Source organism: Cyrtonyx montezumae, unplaced genomic scaffold, assembly GCF_038088225.1.
Source record: "Cyrtonyx montezumae isolate F1298 unplaced genomic scaffold, pur_monq_1.0 scaffold_7, whole genome shotgun sequence".
Classification (NCBI taxonomy): Eukaryota; Metazoa; Chordata; class Aves; order Galliformes; family Odontophoridae; genus Cyrtonyx; species Cyrtonyx montezumae.
The window spans coordinates 30,829,575-30,851,495 of record NW_027072078.1 but is presented as its reverse complement, the minus strand read 5'-3'; the positions used below and the strand labels follow the sequence as shown (position 1 = coordinate 30,851,495).

The 21,921-nt window shown below is 38.2% G+C and overlaps 1 protein-coding gene across 1 annotated transcript in view; it reads left to right on the top strand.

Annotated features, from left to right (window-relative positions):
• LOC136057731 (von Willebrand factor D and EGF domain-containing protein-like) overlaps nucleotides 1-20,149 on the top strand; it is a 161,992-nt gene extending 141,843 nt beyond the window's left edge. The window contains exons 26-29 of the mRNA XM_065750577.1: nucleotides 5,937-6,032; nucleotides 7,188-7,283; nucleotides 13,046-13,143; nucleotides 19,336-20,149. Coding sequence (XP_065606649.1) covers nucleotides 5,937-6,032; nucleotides 7,188-7,283; nucleotides 13,046-13,143; nucleotides 19,336-19,350 — 305 coding nt within the window. The 3' untranslated portion in view covers nucleotides 19,351-20,149. The remainder of the gene's footprint in view (nucleotides 1-5,936; nucleotides 6,033-7,187; nucleotides 7,284-13,045; nucleotides 13,144-19,335) is intronic.
• Nucleotides 20,150-21,921: the final 1,772 nt, after the last annotated feature.

The following is a 21,921-nucleotide window of genomic DNA, read 5'->3' as shown; positions in this document are numbered from 1 at the left end:
GTGCCCTGTGTTAGAAATCCCCTTTTTAGCCAGACACATCAACTTTGTGATTCATTTCTTGAATGGATTAAAGATCATTGAGCAAGATTAACTCCTTATTTGGAGCCTAGAAGTATCCAGCCAACCTCTTCTTTACTGCACTCAGGGTAATGGCTCATCTGAGCAGTGCTGCTGAGATGCATAATGCAGCCAGAGAGAAGTGGAACCTCACTTCCAGTCAATCAATTGAACTGTGCTGTTTAGTGAAACTGCTGACCCGTCCCTCCCGTTTTCTTCCTATGAAAAAGATCAGCAGCATCCTTACATTTCAAGGCTGCATTCACGAGCTTGCTGCATTTCTGGCACAGAGCTTCTCCTCCATTTCTGTGTTTTATCAATAGGTGATGTATATTACCAATAAACATTGGAAAAAGACCAGGAGTGCCAGTTTTAACACAGCAACCAACTGCTCTCACATCTACTGGCTTCGTTTTTACTCTCAGCTTGGGTTTTGTCATCTGTATTTTCCTGACAAGACCAGTCGGTGTTATTTTTAAATCTGTCCCATGCTCGGTATCCTTACTGTGCTGTACCTCCCTAGCTACAGCTCTTTGTTTTCGAGAATGTCACACCACATCAAAATAACCACTAAGCAAAAGGAGAAAACGAACATTAAAACAACATGTACACATACAAAAGCCAAAACTGTGACTGATCCTACTTCTCAAAAGAGCAATTGAGAGAGCAACTACAAATATGCGCTAGGCCCACAGAGAAGTCAGTTCGAAACCAACACCAGCTAGAAATAAAAGCCATGCCTGTGAATCATGTACAAATAACAGCACAGGGAATGGTGACTTAAAGGACATGTTGAAGTCTGTATCTACCAGTAGGTGTTCTTTTGGCTGCTTTCCTGTGTTCTTTGTCAGTGAAGCTGTAGCCTGATGCATTACCTTAGCTGGCCCACACAGATGCTACTGCTTGAGGCTATTTTCTCTCTTCCACCTAAAGGCAGAATGCATTTAGAAACAGGTCAATTTCTTCAGCTTCTACAGGGCAACAGAAAAAAAAAAGAAAAAAAAAAAGTTGTCTTGAAAACTAAATCTTCTAATCAGCACTGCAGTGTGACACATTGTCTCCTCATCAGCAGCTTGGCTCAGGATACATGATGACAGGTAATTCTTGATTCAGAAGGAAGGAGTCAGGGCACTCACGTTGTCAGGGAAGGACATGGATGCTCAGCTACACCATGGGGTATTCCTGAAACACTTCAGAAAATCTCATTCTGCTAAGATTTTAGGAGCCTGATTTAATGTCCCTTCTGTTTTGATATCATGGGGGCAGTGATGAAGACGTCTGACAAAATTACAAGCTTTTCACTACTTGTTTTACTTCTAGTTAAAAAAAAAAGTTACAATGGGGTACTTGCACCAAAAGGTGAATAAGGTTCAACCTGAAACGTTGTTTATCTGCTAATGCACTGAAAAATGAGTCTGAAGGAAATATCTGGCTTTTGTTACTGACTGTAGACTGACAAGCAGCTACTTTTGACCAATAATGTGACCGTTTGAACAAGACATTACTCCTAATTGCTCATAGTATATGCAGAGAAGCATACTATAGGCATATCCCTTCACTTTGCATAGCAGGGATATTTTGCTTAATACTATGCATGTCACAGAGAACTGCCCAGAGAAGTGGAGGAGACACCGCCTCTGGTGGTGGTCAGGAAAAATGTGGATGTGGCACTGAGGGACATGGTTAGTGTGGACGGTGGGATGGGTTGATGGTTGGACTAGATGATCTTAGAGTTCCTTTCCAACTTTAAGGATTCTATGATTCTGTGCTTTAAGGTAATGTTTACTGTCAATTTATTGTGGTAAGTGCAGACAGAGGAAGACGCTGGAGCTGTAGGTGTCCACTGCTGATGCTACTTACACCAGCAGTTACCTACTGGACTTTAGAGACAACATTTAACTTTTTTTTCCATAGATTTCTAGTAATCTCTGGAAATATTTATTCTGTAGTAAAACTCTTCTCTTCAGCTGACGAAGCAGGAGGATGTCTGCCTTGAGATGAACAGCTAACTGTGGAGTTCCATAATAAAAAGAGTTGCAAGATTCATAGAATTGTAGGAGTTGGAAGGCACCTCTAGAGATCATCTAGTCCAAACCCAAGAAGCACTTCACTGGGTGAGGCCAGACTAGAGGGCATACCCTATAACAAAGGGTGACAGGAAATTTTTAAGTGACTGTAAGGTCAAAGGGCTCTAAAGCCATTTGGAGAGAAATAACTGTACTACAGAAAGTTAGCAACTGGTAAGTCCCATTCAGTACCCAGAGGAACTGCATACACTTTGTACAATGTTCTGTGAAACACCTGTGTTTTATCTTAACACCTGCAGCTGCTTGTTACCTTATCAAATCAACCCTCATCTGAAATACTGCAAGTAATCTTGCTTTTACTTTAACCTTCAGCACAGGCTTAGCTTATCTAACTTGCCAGTTTAAAAAAAAAACATCATTTTTAAGTTTCAAATTGTGGCCTTCACACTCTTTATTGAATTAAGTAACACGCTGCATATGGAATTCTGCGCTTCAGTTCTTACTGAAGAGCACAGAAACGCTGATGCTGACACCACGGGGAATGGGATTAGGGCTTTAGTGATACCCATTGTCTGCTAGCAAGCTTGCACCCAGGATACTTAGAACAAGGCTCTCTACACCCCCAATGATATGCCCTATCAAATTGCAACAAAGAGAAGACACAAACGTGTTTACATCCGTTCCATTAACACTAGTTCCCAAGTCAGGTAGAAAACCTATCAAACCCCTGTTGTCTTTGGGTCGAGATGCTAGGCATTTTTCAAGGGGAGAGGAGGGAAAAAATGTGAGACTTTTCAAAGTCATGCCAGTGCCTGGGAGGATTACGATAATTCGATTTGCTCTCATAGTGTCTGATAATTTATTTAGTTTTCCTGTGAGAGGCTGTAACATTTTTGTTTGCTATTTTGAAATTGGAGCTCCTCCACAGAGGCCAAGGAGTGGGACTAGAAAGGATCAGAACTAGTTATAATCAACAAATGTTGAAGTCTGCCTGATGGGTATTGAGATGGAATTGTGTTTAAGAAAGTTAAAGAAAGGGAGAAAGAACAAGGTAGAAATGTCAGGCAGAAAAGGAGGGGAGATAACACTGCATGCATTTACATAAAGGTGCCTTGTGTCTTCCCTATCATGTTGAGAAAGTGTCTGCCCAGAAGGGCAGAGAGCCAAGAGTGCCTGTCCAACCAGGTATGGCCCCAAGCTTACATTTCCCACTTAAGTTCTTCTCCTAGTTATGTTGGAATTGAACTCCCTCGGATTTATTGCCTGAAGTGAGAGATGCTGCAAGCAATAAGCAACATAAAAGAAGTTAGTGCTCTATTTTCATGGTTCCTTGTTCGTTTGTAAGGCAGCTGAACGAGAGAAATAGATCCCAAGTTGAAAATCTGTTTGAACTGTAATGTTTTACTCAGACCAAGACCAGACCTTTCCTGTCACTTAAAGTTTTGCTGAATTATAATGCAAATTGAGCTGGAACAAGTTCAGTTAGACACAAACTGAAAACTAAACCGAATCAAAAAGTGCAACAGTTAAACTCTTCATAAATGAAGAAAGCATCTGCTGTCATAGAATATGTCAGATATCACAGGAACAGAGTGCAGTTTTTTTTGTATGAGGTGAAAAGTGTATTAAAAATTTAAGGGACAAATAAAAAAAAAATAGAAACCTCTGTTTGAACAAGTATCACTGAGCTTGGACAGTGTCCAAGTTTCTTCTGATCTCCAGACCAAATCCATGGATTTCAGCAATACGATCTTGGGACAGCAGGTCAGCATGAGGATGTTATGGTCTGTGAGTATCATAAAGCTGAGAGTTATTTGAAAGCTAGATCAGAGATTTATGGTTTGGGGCCAGTTTTCTAAATAGTGAATATCTAAGCTGTTTTATAATTGAAACGAGAAGCCAAACACAGCACAATGTAAGACTGGATGTCAGAAATCTGTTATGGGTGACAAGAGATCAAAAAAAAAAGGAGAGAAAGAAAGGGGGGAAAAAAGATGAAATCAGACTTACAGTTGTCACAACTCCTTAAATTCATCTATGCTTTGACTGGTGCTGCAGCACTTTCTGAGAGTTCAGCAAGAACTCTAGATCCCTGTTAGCCTTAGGAAGCAGATGCCAAGAATACAGCATGGATCAGGAGAAGTGGAGAAAGAAGGAAAAAGAGGATGACAGTTTTAGGGCTTGGGTCCAAGCAGCCCTTATAAGCATGGGTAAATCTGACCTGCCTGAGGGCAGGTCACCATGCTGAGAGACTTGTGAGTCTTGGCGCAGAACAAAATGCAAATCTAGCAGCCAAGAAAGAGCAGCCATGGAGCTTAAAGAGCTGCCAGTGCTGCATCTGCACTGAAGGAACAGAACGAGTGACCAGGACACAAAAAGCCACAAACGCAATAATTCAGTGCATCACATTCTTCATGTCCACAGAAAATCTGAGGAATAATCAGAGAATCTAACTCTGCTTATCTAAAGATGCCTAATCATATGCCTAAGAGAGGAACAAAAGATCACTCTCTCACCAGATAACAATGGCTGCTTTCATTTGCTATTTTTTAAACATAATTCCTATTTTGACACAGTACTTTATGTACAGTTACAGTATTGTCAGAGCTCCATACATAAAGATGTCTTGAAAACCAGAATTGCTACAGCGTAAGTATTGAAGACTTGACTTGGTCTTACTGCCACTGTGCCAAAAGTCATATCACAGTCCCAAGGCCAATAAAGGTACCATGGTGCTATGTTATAGCTGCCAGCCCCCTGGTGCCTGGAGAAGCACAGGGAGCCACTCAGCTCAGTGTGCAGGTAGAGCTGCTGCAGACTGCTGCTAGCAGCAACAGGACACTGCAAAATCCCATTGTGCCCATAAAGCTTGAAAAAGAGCAGCAGAGATTCCACAGAACTGTGTTCTCAAAAACTCCTCCTGTCTTTCATTCCATAGTCCATTTACTAGGTAATACTGTTTTCCTCTCTTCCACTCAATTATCAAAACCATCTTCCATGCTTCCACATAAAAGGCAAATCCTATCTCTAAACAGCACCCACCATTTACACTTCCTTCCTCCAGTTCCCATAACAGTCAAGGAGAAAGAGTAGATGAGGACTCTGGGTTCCTGCATGCGGCATCTACCTCTATCTAAACATCACTGTCAAAGGATTCGCTTTGTTGCAGATCTTTGATTTGCCAAAACAGTGAGGCTTTACCAATAGATGTTTATAAAGGCAGAGTCTGATAGGAAATGCAAAAATTAGGAATTGGAATTCTAATGAAATCTAACAAAAAGTCATCAGGTTTCCTCTGGCTGGAAGAAACAACTGAGCATCTTACTCATATGAATGAGCATTATAAAAAGATAAGTACTTTAACAAATACTAGTGCAAAAAGGTCACAGAATAATAGATGTATTTAGTCTTTGAGTTAGATTGAATGCAAGATATGTTCCCAAAATTGCCCAAAGCCGACCTATCCTTCTTTCTTATCTGACTGTATATGTGAGAATATGCTTTTCAATCAGGAAGCTAAAGCTTTATTAAGTACTTGGTGCATCCACAGAAAACTTCTTCATGTTTTCCAGAGAATCCTCAAGAGTAACGCCTCTCTCATCTACTAGCGAGGCAGCTCTTAGGATCATGGGATGGTTTAGGTTGAAATACATCTTTAAGATTATCCAGATCCAACCTCAATGCTATAGACAGGGACACCCACTAGACCAGGTCTCTTGCAGCCCCTTCCAGCCTGGCCTTGAATGCCGTCAGGGATGGGGCATCCACAACCTTTAGGATGTAAGGAAGTTTCTAGTAAAATCTTCCTTTTCTCTCCAGCTAGTTTGTTCTTCTTTTGACATGTATCTGCAGGTGTCTGTGATCCCATGTGCATGAATGGAGGGAAATGTATAAGCCCAAATGTCTGTGACTGCCCATCTGGTTGGAGAGGAAAGCACTGTAATAAACGTAAGCATTTCTACTGTCCATCAAACAGATTGTTGCTCGTTACTTAGGCCAGTCAACGTCTTAATATTAAAAAACACTATAGCCAACATAATTTGTTTTGCTCCTTCAGCAGTCTGAAGAAAGACAGCTTCAATCATAAGCAATACAAAATACTATAAGTACTCGATGAATACAGAGGAAAAAAGCTGTGTAGGGGAACCCTGGTTCTGCTTTATGCAGCTCTCTCTTACACATCTTGTTATGGAAATTCATTTTTATAGTATTAAACTTGAAGCATTGATTTTATGTTTTAACACCTTCCCATGTTTTGCAGTATTTTACGGAGAAATACCATATATTTCAAAATACAGAACTACTTAAAGCTTGCTATAAAGCCTTGCCAACTGATGTACTCTCAAGGTCACCAGCTACATTTTGGTGCATCATTTCAGGAAAGATGTGCTCTCACTCTGTAATTCTACCATACCTGACTACCGTTAAATAAAAATAAAATTAAAAAAACCTCTCACTCTAAAATACTTTCACGGAGTATTTTTCCTTATGTGGCTATTTGTTATCATGATGTTGACAGATAAACTGAATAAATGTATAATCCAGAGGACATACCGTAAGTAAACCAGGTTAACATACAGGATATTTAACCTTTGGATCCTACTAGCAAATATGATTTCAGAACCAGTGTTTTGAAATTATAATATGAATAATTTCTTCAGAAATTACATAGGAAGGATGTGCTTCTAAGGTATGCACATGAAAACATGCACTTTTTGGCATCCCTGAAGAAATACTATATACAATAAGTACACCAAATCCTACTATGAGATTTTACTTATTTATAATGTGGAACACACTATATGCATCTAACACACATGAATATACCAGATGAATATACCATGTGGAGGGTATTCTTAACTGACTGTGAGCTGAGCATTAGAAAAAGCCAAGCTACCAGTAGGCAGTCATCAAAGGCACATTTCTTAAGAAGCAAATATCAAAGTGTCCTAAACACAAATTATCTGATGAAGAGAACACGTCGGTTCCTTCGGAAATTAGCCATCTGAAATAAAACCTAGCAGGTCATTATTTCAGACAGCTTCAGAAAGCCTGGATATGTATGCTTCCACCTTCTCACTTGTCTCATGTCACTCTGTCCAGCTGTTTGCCTGCAGAAATGCCTGAACGGTGGAGAATGCATAGGTCCAAACATCTGCGAGTGCCCTGAAGGATGGGTGGGAATGCTGTGCCAGACCCGTAAGTGCTGCTCTCATCACCACAGTCTTGTAGCCATACATACACCAGAGATATTCACATAATCACTTTTCTACTATGTTTACCTTACCTGGAAAAAGCAACCATAAAGCAATTAGTTTGTTAACTATGCCTCTTGTTTGTCAGAAGTCTTGCATGCTGTCAGTAAAACTATTACTTTCAAAGACATTTCTGGACTCAGTGTCCACGTATGGAAGAGAACAGACCCATCTTTTACTTCCATCAGACAAAAGCAGCAGATTTTAAACTCAATGATCTGAAAAGCTATATTAAAAAAAAGAGGGGCATGGACAAAAAAAAAAAGGAATATCCCATTCAGCATATCCAGATGGCATTAAGCACAGACAGAAGCTTTACGTGCCTGCTAACCCAGGAGTCCAACCCTACACATGTCTGAACACTGAGATGGCTTTGTACTTATGGGGAGGTGAAAAACTTGGGAGTAGGGAGAGACCCATTATTGCCCATTGCGTGCAGGGTCACTTCAGTGTGTGCGTGTTATTAGTTTTACAGTAAAAGGTCATGAGGAAAATATCAAGGCATTATCCCCTCTAAAGGGTAATCTTTCTTTCCTCTCACACTCGCAGAGCATAATTACTTATGGAAATCTTTTGTCAGTTAAATCCCAGTGGCTGTGTAATTGCTTCTTTGTGCCAGCTGTCTGCTAGTTCAAACACTGTAATGTTTAAAGTTATTTATTAGTTGATGACATATTCCTGAGTCAGTTTATTAAATAAATAAACAAATCATGCTTGCTCCTGTGCAAGGCAAGTAACGCTTATTGTCATTTCCCATTTTTCCTGTACAATGCAGGCATACAAGCCTGGGCCATTTCTCATCTATTTAATCAGCTTCTTTGAATCTTTTCTCAAGATCTGTTCACTTGATAGTCACCCTGTTTTTATTGTTGTTTTTTCTCTGTTGTATTGTGCAATTAAATCAGTTCTGTGCCCAAAAGGAGATGCCGGTAACTCCTAGGTCTCACAGCAAACCCAGATAACCACCAAGTGCTTGGAATTTCACTTTTTTCAAATAGAGGAAGAGAAGACTATTGTCAGAGAGCAGATGTTTAGGTCTTATAATGTTGCTCCAGGGTATTCACAGTGAGGCAGGTAGGAAGCAGGGGAACAAGAAAGTCTTCATCCTCACAGATGCTACATAGAAAGTTCTGCATAGAAGTGTAACCCCTGAAAGGAAGTCTGCGTTTATATTTTAACATGGGAGTCCAACCACCCAAATCCAGAACTCCGTGCAAAAAATGTATGAATCTGTCTGAATGCATTCCAGCACTGCCCACCATCAATGGGCAACATCCATGCCCTCTGCCAGCATTTCTGCAAGGGGGCATTTCACCCACTGTGCTCCTTCCCTGTGCAAACTACTTTGTCTGGGAATTTCAGCCTGCAAGGTTTTCCTGCTTTTGGCACCCCCAAAATTACATATATATATAAAATATATATTATTCCACAAGTGAAATTCCAGCTAACTTTTCCCAGCAATCGCTGGACCTTCCCCAGAAGGAATTTGGGCTGCTTTATGATCTTGGGACTTGTTCAGGCACAGGAGGGAGTGAGATAATCCCAGTTTCATTCTCTGCTTTCAGCCCATTAATTCATGCAGCTGCCCTTATCAAGATGACAGAGATGCCCAAGTTTACATGAAATGCTCAGGCTGTTTGGAGGCAGTAGTAGATATAGCTGCTACAATAAAACCTTCCCTAGATCTTCTCTTCCCAGTCTTCTGTAAAATCTGAAAAAGCAAAAGATGACATTTCTCTAGTCTAGGTCCCTAATAATTATATACTTCCAAGTGCAAATAGTGATGCCTTCTATTTTCCTGCCAACTTTCACCCGGAAAGAAGTACACAGATCTGTATTACAAGTGACAGTCAAAAATCCTTCAACATTTCAGGAAACAATACATTGACAGTAACCTAGAGCAGATTTTCTCTTCTGTTGCAATGAAGATTGGCACTGTCCAAGTCAGAATAATTTTATCTCTATAGTATTTTGAAAACGCTTCAAAGAGCAAGACTGAACTCTGTTTTTAGATGTAGCACCATACGTTATGCAGCTTGTATCAAATTTGGAACAGGTCGGCTGCATTTTGGAGGTGCAATCATGCAAGCAAATACTTTGCCTCTTCTGCAATGATGTGCAATGAAACCTCATTCCATTTAATGTGGTGAATTATGAATTTCTCAATACTGTGATCAGTCAAACTCAGTGAAATTCCAGAGATGGCTGTGCAGGCTGTTCTTGTCACAGTTTTACCAGTCTCTGGCTACCACTACACTGCAGAATTTGGCAAGAGTAAGAGTAGGTAAAAGAGACTTTCAGGAGACATTGCTTCAGCAGTAATGGACAAAATCCAATAGTCCTCTTTTATCAGACTGCAAATAAAGAGGTCAGTCGAGAGAACAGTTTTCTTCCCCACTCATCTGTAACTGCACAGAATAGCTTCTGAAAGGGAATCAATAAAATAGGTCATTTGTCCCAACAAATGCTGTGTGCAGTGGAATACACACATTATCCTTGATAAGTTCCTACGACTTTGATGGTCATAGTTTAAGGAGCAGCGGTCAAGTTTCAGACAGTATTGCAAATGTAGAGAAATTATGTTTCGGTAAAACAGGATAAAAAATGTCATCTGAAATATGCAATGTCTTACCCATAGAAAGAAGCAGCTTCATAGACTCATAACAGCAGCACAAATGTTCTAAAAATTCCCTCTTGGAAAGCATGGAGATAGTATCACAGGATCACCATGTTTTCCCATCTTTTATTTCCTTTCCATCTCACGCCAGATACCCATTCTAAAGTCCCATGCCTGTGGGTTCTCCCTCCCTCTTGAGGTGTTAACTCTTATCTCCCTTTTTCTTGAGCTAGAAAAGAACTATTAGACCAAAGCAGTGATGGTACAATCTGACTGTCCTGACAGATTTAGACAAAACACAACCAGTAAATCGGAAGGCTTTCGGCCAAGGATGTAAGTTTGTTAAGAATCAGAGTGCAGGATCAAGGTATAATCCTAATAATTAATTATAAAGTATAAGAAGGTTATAGTTGTGAAGGATCTTCATCATTAAAATTCATGCTGCTATCTTCTGTTCTAATATTATTGAACCCATACTGGCTTCTCATTTGCCCTTCAGAATATCTTCTCTTTATTTGCATGTTATAAGTGTCAAGCTTAAAGCCTTATAATTTCCTCAAAATTTGAGCTCATTCTCTCTCCCTCTGTCTTGAACAACATCTCAGACAGGCTTGCTTCTAGTTTTCCTATGTAACCCTTTCAATTCTTAAAAAAAGAAAAATTGTAGGAAAGATTGTAATTTGCATGCAAATTATAGCTCTGTTCTTTTAACATTCAGGGATAAATCTCCTTCTGTAATGGGCATTTATTGATTATAATTTTATCATAAGCTTAGCTTATTAAATGACTTTCTTTGCTGAATCTGTACAGGATAACGCATACACAGCCTGTGTCATTTTTAGTGTTTAGAGGCTTAGCATCCCTCGTAAATACATTTATGAAATATTCATTTAAACTTCAGATATGTTATTATCCTCTGTGATTTCCATTCCAATGTTCTTCCAAAATGTTTTTAACTTTTCTCCTAACTGAGCTCATGCTTTTCTGAGCACTGCAGCAGGAAGCAGTGGGTGGAGAGGGAGAGACAGGCAGATAGCAAAGGAGGAAATCTTTTCCTTTTCTTTCTTCCTTTCTCTTTCTCTCTCTCTCTTTCATTCTTTTGTACCTTCTTTCTTTCCTTCTTTCTTTGTTTTTTGTTTGTTTCACCTGAGAATCAAAGAAACCACAAATGGAAAAAAGCCTGGTATTTTATCCAATGCTTGTTCTGCCATTGCATGTAAGAATACCCCTACCAGCTCTAGGAATCTCCAAAAGAGCAGACTACTCTTTTTCTTAGCTGCTTTAATTGTATGGACTGCCAACAAGATAATCAATTTCCATTTTACCTGAGCCCAATTTCATATCAGATTGTATGTAGTAATGCCATATACAGATGTCTAGGACAAAAGCCACTGTAGAGTGGAACACAACTGGACCATGCCCTTTCTGCTGACAATACACTCCCTAGCAGAAGGTGGGCAATGTTTTATTCCTGTAATTTTTCCACTCCACTATGGGGCTGCACTCACAAGACCAGCAGCTTACCAGGCTGTACAGCCTCTTATTTTTAGGATGTGTGGATTACCAGTAACTCTCATTCTTCATTCCTGTGTCCCTAAGCTCTCAGCCTGATGTTCAGAATACAAATGTAAATGTTAGTATTCCCTAATATGGCAAAATCCCAACCTTCTCACAGAGGGCTAGCTGTCACAGTAATCTGATAGAGTTGACAACCTATTTTCAGTAGACATTGACAGTAAAATGACAAGATGTTCTTTTTAAATGACCACAGGGAGGGGAATCTTTGTAGTTTGTGGCCGGGCTTCCAAGGTCACTATAGCATTATTATAACTGTCCTCACAGAATCACATTTGGATGGCTTAGGAACCCACTGAGTGCTTTCCAAAGGAATTTCAATGGCCTATTCTATCTCTGAGACTTCAGATTGCAACACTAAGAATTTGCATGAGCTTAAAACCTGTGTCAGAAAACAGATCCTAAGACCAAAGAATTGAAATTCTGGAATTTGTTTCTTTATCCCCTCAATTTGTTGATTTTCTGTGAAAATTCCTTTGTAGGAATAAACTTTTTCAGATCTGATGGTCCTGGAGCATAGACAGATGCTGTCATATGTTTTACTGACAGATAATAACATGTAATTTATATTCAGATCTTAGTAGTGTATTGGTTAGCAGCTTTCTATATGGGTCTCCTAGACAAGAAAATAAAAGAATTCAGTTGTTGATATTTATTTGTAAATATTTATAAAATGTTTAACTCATAAAATCTAATTAAAATACTATGACGTGTTCTTGAATTGCTGCCCTATAAAATGGTTGCTCTCTCTTTCCTCTATGCCAAAACAATGTCATAAACTTCTGATTAGGATGGAAAAATGGTTGAAATTTGAGTAAGTCACTTGATTATCTTTTTTTACTTTTTCAGACAAATAAATAAATGATGAGCACTGATTCTTTGTTATTAACAGAGTATCTTCAAATATAAGTGAAGCAGTACGCTAGATAAGATAAAGAAGTTTTTCTGATTCTCTTACTGATTGTGTGGGACATGAAATTCACACTCTGGATACCAGAGTTGTGAAGTATGCATGAAATTCTCCCTTTTATTTGTTGTAATAGAACAACTCAGGGGAGTAAATATTTAACAAATCTGAATCTCAAGTCAAGAAGGTCCTTTTAAGAGCTGTTATTTCACGTGGACCAAAAGAAAATCAATTTTGGCACAAATCTGACCTAGTCATCAGTGCCCAGAATGTATCCTGGCTTTCCAGATCAGAGATTTTCTGACCCATTTTCTGCTGTGCTAAGGTGGTTACTTTGGCACACACTTCACTTTCCCCATCATTGAGGAGTAAAAATAAAGAAGGAAAACTGTAAATGTAACAGACACATAGGCACGAAAAGCCCATAGCAAACATTTTTTAATGCCTAAATATTTTTTTGTCCTTTTCTCCATCACATGAGACCACAAAACCTTGATATATTTTGTCACATCTTTGTTCTATCATTCTCAAGTGCATGAGTATTTCCTTTCTAATTGCAAGATTTAGAATAAATGTATTTCTAAACAATTTTATCTTTTATTTGCAGCAATTTGTGAGCAAAATTGTCTGTTTGGAAGCAGATGTATAAAACCAAATGTCTGTGCTTGCAGAAGTGGCTATACTGGGTCAGCATGTGGAAAGAAGGTAAGGTATCAGCCAAAATGGCTGTTGAGGCACCGTCCCTAGCGCTGTTCAAGAAGCGTTTAGATGAGGTGCTAAAGGACTTAATTTAGTAGTTGGGTAGAGATAGTGATAGGAGGATGGTTGGACTAGATGATCTTATAGGTCCTTTCCAACCTTATGAACTTATGAACTTATGAACTTATGAAAAACACTGCACTGTTATAGCAAGAAGGACAAAAATAGCTGACTGTAACTGAAATAGTTTACAGGAAAAAGGATTAAAGTCTTAGTAACCTTATGGAAGATGTAAATAAGGTTATAAAATTGTTTAAAGTAAGTTTAATGACCACTAAGCTGCCAGCTAACCCTGCATGCAAGTCCTGCACAAAATTTTCCCTTAAGGAAGAGTTTAATCCCCCAAATATAAAACCTAAAGAAGTTGCATCTATTCTGATACTTAGGCTCATCCTTAATACGGTTCTCCTGCCCAAATTCACTAATCATCTGCACAGTGTACCCTGAAGAGATGTCCCTGGATGCAGTCAAGCCCGAGCCTGGAACTTACTCAGAGTTGCAAGTGACCCTCACCACCAGATGCTGTTAAGTTCTTCATCCCCACTGCCTTCCTTAACCAGCCTCTCGCTCACAACATGAAGTCATTTGCTAATCTCCAGCTTTCAAAATGGCAGATTGCCCTCTCACTTACCTATATGTGAAGGCAAGGATAAAAATCAACATCTTTTCCTTTCAATTACATCAGGAATTAGAGATAGTAGCAAAATCTATTCAGATAGTCATTTTATTTTGTTAATGATAATTAGATTTTAATATCGTAATTCAAGTCCTATATGGATTTTCTTAACAAGTACATCTTCATACTAAATTATAGCTCCTATATCAATACTGATATGCAGCTGATGTAGATGAATCAGTATTTCAATTTTATATGCACATATATATAAAATCTATCAAACAGGTAGGCTGTACAGTAGGAAAATATGGTGTGCATTTTATCAAAGAATTAACAGGAGAAATCCAAACAACTGAAAGAAAAAGCCAAGATAAAAGAGTTGTTGTCTGCAGGTGTTTGCACCCAAAGGACTTTTCCATCAGAGGCTGAGTTGCCTTTTGGAAACACCAGACCGAGATTACTAGGGTTGTTTTGGAGCATTATTTTAGTTGTGAAAGTATGAAGTGTGATATTTTCCATTTACAAATGAAGTGGAACTTTTCTGCACTTCACAGAAAATATTAAATCAAATACCAGGCTTCCTTTTCCACATTAATAAACTATAACAGTAAATCACTCCTGGAAAACAAAAAAAGTAGAAAAAGACTTTGCATATTATATATGTCCAGAATGCCAAGCCATCAACAATACATGGAAACACACAGCTCTCTAGCAATGATTCATCTCACATTTTTTTTTAAGACTGTTGGAAGCACTCTTCAGTTTCACAGCTCATTCTGCAGAAATACTGATTGGCGGCACTGATACGAACGTGCACTGCTTTGATGTGAGGAAGGAAATGTTCAGAATAAAAGGGAATTAACCAGGTTCCTTGCACTTGTTCAGTGCAAATGTCAAAGTTAGTAATAAAAGTGATGGGTTTAATGGTGTCTTGCGTAAATTACATGGTGATATGCAAACTAATACTGAGAAACAGCACTAGTGAGCACCAATAGCTGCCTCCCCATTGGTTTCAAATTCCCTTGTCAATATATTTACAATAAGAGATTTACATTTTTCTGCTATAGCATTGTAACCAGTTCAGTGCTCCACACAGCTGATACTTTATGGCTTATTTTCCACTTGGCAACCAAGCAGTTGACTTTTCCTTCACATGCACAGCCTTTATTAAATCTTTACTTAACTTTGTCTCATGGATTTCCAAATGTTTCACCCATTTATCAAAAATATTTTTCATTCTGACCCTGACTGCATTGCCTCCAAGTGTGATATCATTCTAAAACATGACATCTCATTACCTAAGACATTAATGAAAGTAACAAAGAGCAGAAAAAAAGTCAAGGCCTGTGTGTATCCACCTCAACAGCAAACTATTGACACAATCACTTTTTGATAATGCTTCTCAGAGAGGAATATATCCCTACTTATTTCGTCTGATCCATTGGAACGATTACCACAACTATGTCAGAAGTCCCTCTAAAATAAAATTGTATCTGCTTGTGGGGGGTGGAATGGCTGCTTACCATTCTTGCATTCTTCTTGAGAAGAGTATGAGTTTATTGCTCAAGAATTTGCCTTAGTATCTTCCCACATACTCACTTGGCTGTCATCACCTTGCTTTTCCTTTTTTTTTTTTTTTTAATGTAAAGATATATACTGGGTTAATACACTGTCCTTCAGGAGTACTCAAAGCTAATGATTGCCCATTTATCTTTAAGTAAGCTTGGATAAACTCTGTGAAGCCCTATTAATCTATTTCATGTAAAACTCCTCTTATGTACTAAGACTTTCTATGTGGGGAGTTAATGCATAGTAGCTAACAAACCATAAACTCAAATCCCAGTTTATTGCCCAGCCATTTCACCTTGTAAACTGACCTTCAGTCTGACTTACCTGATCCTAAATATTCAGTTCCTTCCCTGCTCTCCCCTGAATTCCTGTTCTCTTACTAATCCTGAACATGTCAAACCTTTTGTCACATTTAACCTTTCTGTGAAGACTGAATATAAGGCACTGAGCACATTAGCCTTGCCTGTGTCACCTACAATCCTCTCGTTAGATTCACCTCTATGTTTTGCTATGGGAGTTAAAACTTGCTTTGCTCTGTTTCTGTAATGAATCTTCAAATAGCAGAGAAAATACAGTAGTAGTGGCATGCAACATTTATCAAAAAAACTGGCTGAAATTGGAGTTGGGCAGTCTCTTCCCTTCCCTCAGCAGCAGCTGCCTAGGGATGCTCAGGTGACTGCACCTGCAGCTAACTCAATCTTGCCAACCTCCCCTTCCCAGGGAAGGAGATGCAAGGTAATTGCCCCTTATCCAGTTTAAAAGAGCAATTTCTTCCTTTGAACTTTATTTCTGGTCTTCAACTTAGTCTCACAACATTCGAGTGAAAGATTCATTCTAGCAGTATGTTTTTCAGAGGACAGGCTGAACACACTAAGAAGATAGATACAGGAAGCTGGAAATAAAAAGCTTTGCTGCAGAACTCCTTTTTTTTTTTCCCCTCAGACTAAACAGTGTCTATAGGCTGGTTTTGCTAGTGTATTTGGAAAGGCTGTGCTCCCCATATTCATTTAATAAAGTTATTCTCCTTTCTCTTCTGTAATCTTTGATATAGTTCCCTTCTGTGCAGTTAAAATTCCTGGAGGAACAATATACATTTTCCCAAATTATTCATCATCTACCTCCTAGTTCTCACATCTGTATTGCCAAGTGATTTGCAATTCATTTCCTGACATTTTTGGTTTACTTTGTTTTGGAGTTCTGCTAAACAAAGCCTGCCAAAAAGCATTCCTCAGAAGGCTAATGAACTTGCTAGAATAGCAATCACTCTCTTAGAAACCTTTTGCATATTTTTAATTTGTATTGACTCTTTGAGAGATCCAGATAATTTAGCAAGAAGTTTTGTGGCAGACTTGAAGACAAATGCTCCTGCTGACTTTTACATTCAAAACACTCATTAGAGTCCATTTGTTCAAGGGGTGTCTCTCAGAAAAAAAACAAACCCAAACTAATCGGTTCCCTTCTCCAGTGGAACCACACTTATCAAAAACTTCAGCCCGAGTTCCAAAGAAACCATTTGTACAATAGGGAGCTTTGCTGAACTATGAAAGGTATATCATAACTGTTGTCTTATGTAATACAATCGTGCTTTCATAGAATCATAGAACCACTAAGTGTGGAAAAGACCTATAAGATCACCCAGTCCAATCATCCACCTATCACCAATCATTCTCTCTAAACCATATCTCCTTCTGGATTATTTTTCATTCCAAATGGATTAAAATAACAGCATTACTTAAGCCAACAGAATTAATTTATGCCAAACAACGATTTCTAGTTAGTTATGAATGCACTGCAAGGTATCAAGATGCTGCAGTACCCCAAGAACAGTTTATATATTAATGCACTAGACTTGTCCATCTGCTGAATCTTTATTCTAAAGCATAAAGATTGTGAGATGTATAACTGATTTCAGAAAATAGTAATTAAAAAAAGCAAACTTTATACCTGACAATTTTATCATGGGAATTTACCAGTAAACCAAACAGCAACAAACCATATGAATGAAAACAGGGATGATTGTGCTAAGATTAAACATACTACTGTCTTTGGTAAAGTCTGAAAATGTACTTTGCTACTTCGCCACTTTGCCAGTAGCTTTAACATTGCTATTACTTTCTTCTTGGGTATATCAGTATATAAATCATTTTCTCACTGAAACGAGCTACTCAGGGAGGCAGTTGAGTCAACATCCCTGGAGGCATTCAAGAAACGTGTAGATGTGGTACTAAAGGACATGGTTGAGTGGGCAACATTGGTGGTAGCTGGATGGTTGGACTACACTATCCTTGAGCTCTTTTTCAACTTTCATGATTCTACGATCAAGAGACATTAAACCACAAAATCATCATGCTCAAGTTACACAAGCTGTGAATGAACATGCTGTGTTCAGCATCTGTAAATTCACACACTATTGATCTATGGAGATCTAGGGGAAAATGGCTTGCATATTCTTAAATTCTTTTCCAAATACATAGAAGTAATAAGGGATAAAAAAGAACGTCAAATAAAAGGAGAATGGAGCTACACATGCTGTGCATATTAGTCAGACAATTTGCTTACACAAAGGAATGTCATTAATTAATTAGTTAATTGAGCTTAAATTTGATGGCTTCCTCATAAAAATGTTGCATGTCTTTAACACATATACTTGCTCATTGTATTCAGAGGCATCCTGAATCATTGTCACATTTTTACCAAGCAGGACAGGGCCTTTGCAGCATTTTATGTTTCATTTATATATATATATATATGTGAATATACATCATATACATACACATTTACACACACAAATATATCTACATCCACAGTCAAGATATGTGTTTTAGTGTAATTGTGTGTGTTAACATATGGAGATGTGTAATATGAGACATGCAAGCATATATTTTTATCTGACTTCAAAAATATATATATATTACTCTTCCTAATATTTCATGCAGTTTTTCCACTTAAAATAAATCCTTACCCTATCCAGACCTGTTTAAATCCCTGCAGGTACTTGTAGAAGTACACTCTCTTTTCCTATAAAGTGTGCCATGTACTATTCACAAATAAACAACTGCTACCTGTATATATCACTATCAAAAACTATGGTAAGGTATTTTAGAGTCAGAAAGGGAAGTAACACTTGGATACATAATGTTAATATCAAGGATAAGCTGTCATATCAAATACAGATATATCAAGATTAAGGAGCACCTTTCTTCTAGCCCTGAATAATAAATTAATATCAACATTTTTATGTGCTTTCTAATACAGCTTTCTATAAAACTGCCCTTCAAAACTTAAATCTTAAATCTATGTGCTAGCATAAAATGAAGCTTTTCATATCATCGATTATCTTGTTTTGGGATAAGGCAAATTCACTCATGTATTTAAACCAGGATGATATTCATGGACAACTTCTGCTGTATGAGAATGGGATAAGTGCACAGAAATGCTTTCAGGCAAGAAGCCAATAACCTCCATGCGTTATACAGAAGTGGCAGAGTGATTTTTTTAAGGCACACCTGCTTTAGATGAAAGAAATTGAATTCCAACTCCATAACTGTCAAGCGCCACTGCAAATAATAGAGCCTGAGCCGAATCATTTCAGCAATATAGCTATTTTCCTGTTGAAGCGATGGAGCAGAAATCAGCCTTAGCTAGATGATATCACTTTATGTGCATGCTTTGGAAACAGTTCCATTCATCACTTCACTGCTTAGTCCCTTTCAAAAACATGTTCTTCATTCCCCGGTTAATAAAATCCTTGGTTATGTAAGTCAAAATCGTGAAAAAATGCAGGCTGTGATTTGACCATAATTTTGTTGAAATTCCAAAGAAAAATGGGTAACTACAATAAATCATTTGAACATCTCACGTGATATTTCTTACACCACATATATAACATTTGTTCTATGGTCCCGTGAGAGGCTGAATACTCATTTCCTTTTTTTTTTTTTTTTCATTTGCAGCTATCAACAGGATGAAGATAACATAACAGCAGGACAATGCAGACAATCATTTGGGTATTGATAATCCAGAACTGAGTGCATTTTTCATTCAGGAAGACACAGTGTGAAGACTTTGCTACTTCTCTCCCTTTTACTCTCATGTAATCACAAAGAAAAATTAAAACAAAACACCTAGGCATACATCAATAAACAGACCTCTCCTTTCAAAACTGCCTGTGGCTAGGTTCACATTCCAGACGTGCAGCAGTAACGTCACCACCACAATGACTACCCCTACCCACAAATAAAACAAAGACTTTTAGCGTCCTGTTATTCTGCTTTCACTAAAACCTCAAGGCACATAAAAATGTCTTCATTTCTGCCAGGTTTTTTTTCAGTCAGGTTTGTTTCTCCAGAGGAAATAAGTACATAAGATCCCACTTCAACTGACAAATTTCAGAGACTACCAAGGGAAGGACCTCAATAATATTTATTGATACTAGCTCCAGCCTGTAGTGTCATTCCACTGAGTAACTGCTAGAGGCAAATGCTTTAGTTTTCTAGGTAGCTAATGTGCCAGCGTTTACTTAAGGAGGTACTAAGCCAATGCATGCTGAAATGCTGGCATTTGGTTGCATCTACACACAGGTTCTCTTTTGCCCTCAGTCATAGCTATATGTTGCTCCTATGGAAGTCAATGGTTGACATCCTAAGAATACGAGGTCCTACATAGCCATCTCACCTTAATCCCTGGGAACAGTTTAGAAAACTAGCTTCTTAATGACACTTACTGAAATGCTCTCAAAACCTCATATTCTAATCAGAAAATTAAGATCTACAGAAAGCTACCTCTGAGTGCTTCATCATACAACACTGCTCTGATGTGGGATGGGATTGAGCAGTAGCATAAAACCCAGAAAAGAGATTAAAGGTGTGAAAGGAAGAGAATAAAGAAATTAAAATTACAAATTTACTTGAAAAGTGTTTTAAACTGTCACTTCATACAACTTTAAGGTTCACTAACCTAAATCCCAAATTATAGCCTAGGCATTAGTGCTCTTTTTTATTTGTCTGACCGGGTGAATCAGAGCAACTGTAGATCAAAACGTCTGTGTCCTGATGCAGGAATACAGAAGTTTTGACATTCTCTCACTCTTTCAAAAGAAATTTGAAGAGAACAATCATGCAGTAAGGATCTTTTGATTGAACCTTCAGGGCTGCAAGAGTAACTAGATGTGAGGTTTCATCTGACCCTTGCTGTCAATTTATAAGAAGGAAAAATACTGACTGAAAGACCTTAGCATACTGCAAATTAAGTGATGAAAAAGCTAGGAAAAACTGCCAGTACTGTAGCTGACAGAATCATTCCTCCTCCCTTTTGCCCAAGTCATAATAGCATTTTCTTAATCCACGGCTAACTCTGTATATAGCAAAATGCTTTTATATGCATCCATTCTGTTTTCCAATAAATGGTTTTCTGTTCTTCTTTTCTGAAGTTTTGTCTTTCATTTTATGTTAGGAGCAGATCCAATAAATACAGTTTCCCAGTGCAGAAACTGAAAATCTAAATTAGACTTGCCTTTTCTTACAAGTTTCTTACTAAGCAAACATTTAGTTGAAGGACCAATCTTCAAAAATATGAGCTACATTTTCTTTAAAAAAAATAAAAAATCATGGAATCACAGAATCATTTGACTATGAAGGGTCTTCTAAGGTCCCCTAAAGGCCATTTTGTCCAACTCTCCTACAGTGAACACCTACAGCTTGATCTGGTGCTTAGAGTCCCAGCCAGCCTGACTTGAGTGTCTCCAGGGATGGGACATCCACTGCCTCTCTGGGCAACCTGTGCCAGTGGCTTCACCACCCTTACTGCAAAAAACTTCTTCCTTATGTCCAATTTAAATCTTCCCTCTTTTAGTTTGAAACCACTTTCCCTTGTTCTATCAAAACAGATTATGCTAAAGAGTCTGTCCCTTTCTTTCTTACATCCTCCTTTTAGATACTGGAAATCTGAAGTTCATACTGATCAAGAGCACAATTAGTAATGCTAATATGAATTTAAGTTTTTTGCATTCACATTAACAGTTCCAGGAAGACATTAATACTAAAACAGAACATTGGCACCAGATAAGTATCTACAAGATTAAATTTAAGGTGGCAATTACTGTTTTCTTGAAGTACAGCCCCAATCGATAAAAAAGATTTCTATTACCTTGCCTCCATAATGTCTACAAGAGACAGTGCTAATGAACGAAATCCCTTGCCAAGATTGGATTTGAAAGCCTAAAACAGCTTTCGATGCCTCGCAGCCTCTTATGTATTTCTAGGAGTGACTATTTAGGACGAGATACATCCCACCTATTTTAAGAAAATTAGAAGGCTCTTTTGCATCTTCGATGTCAGTTTGTGTGCATTTTTATATCAGAAAGAATTGTTGATAGAGGACAACATTAAGGTTACTCTCTTACATCATGCTACAGGTAACCTACGGGTACACAGTGCAGTGTCACAGATCACATCAGTGTAACTGCCTTTTCCTAAGGAGGAATTTCAACACTGCTCCTTTCCTCTTAGCCACTCCAGTGCTTAACTGTTCTCTTCTCTGTT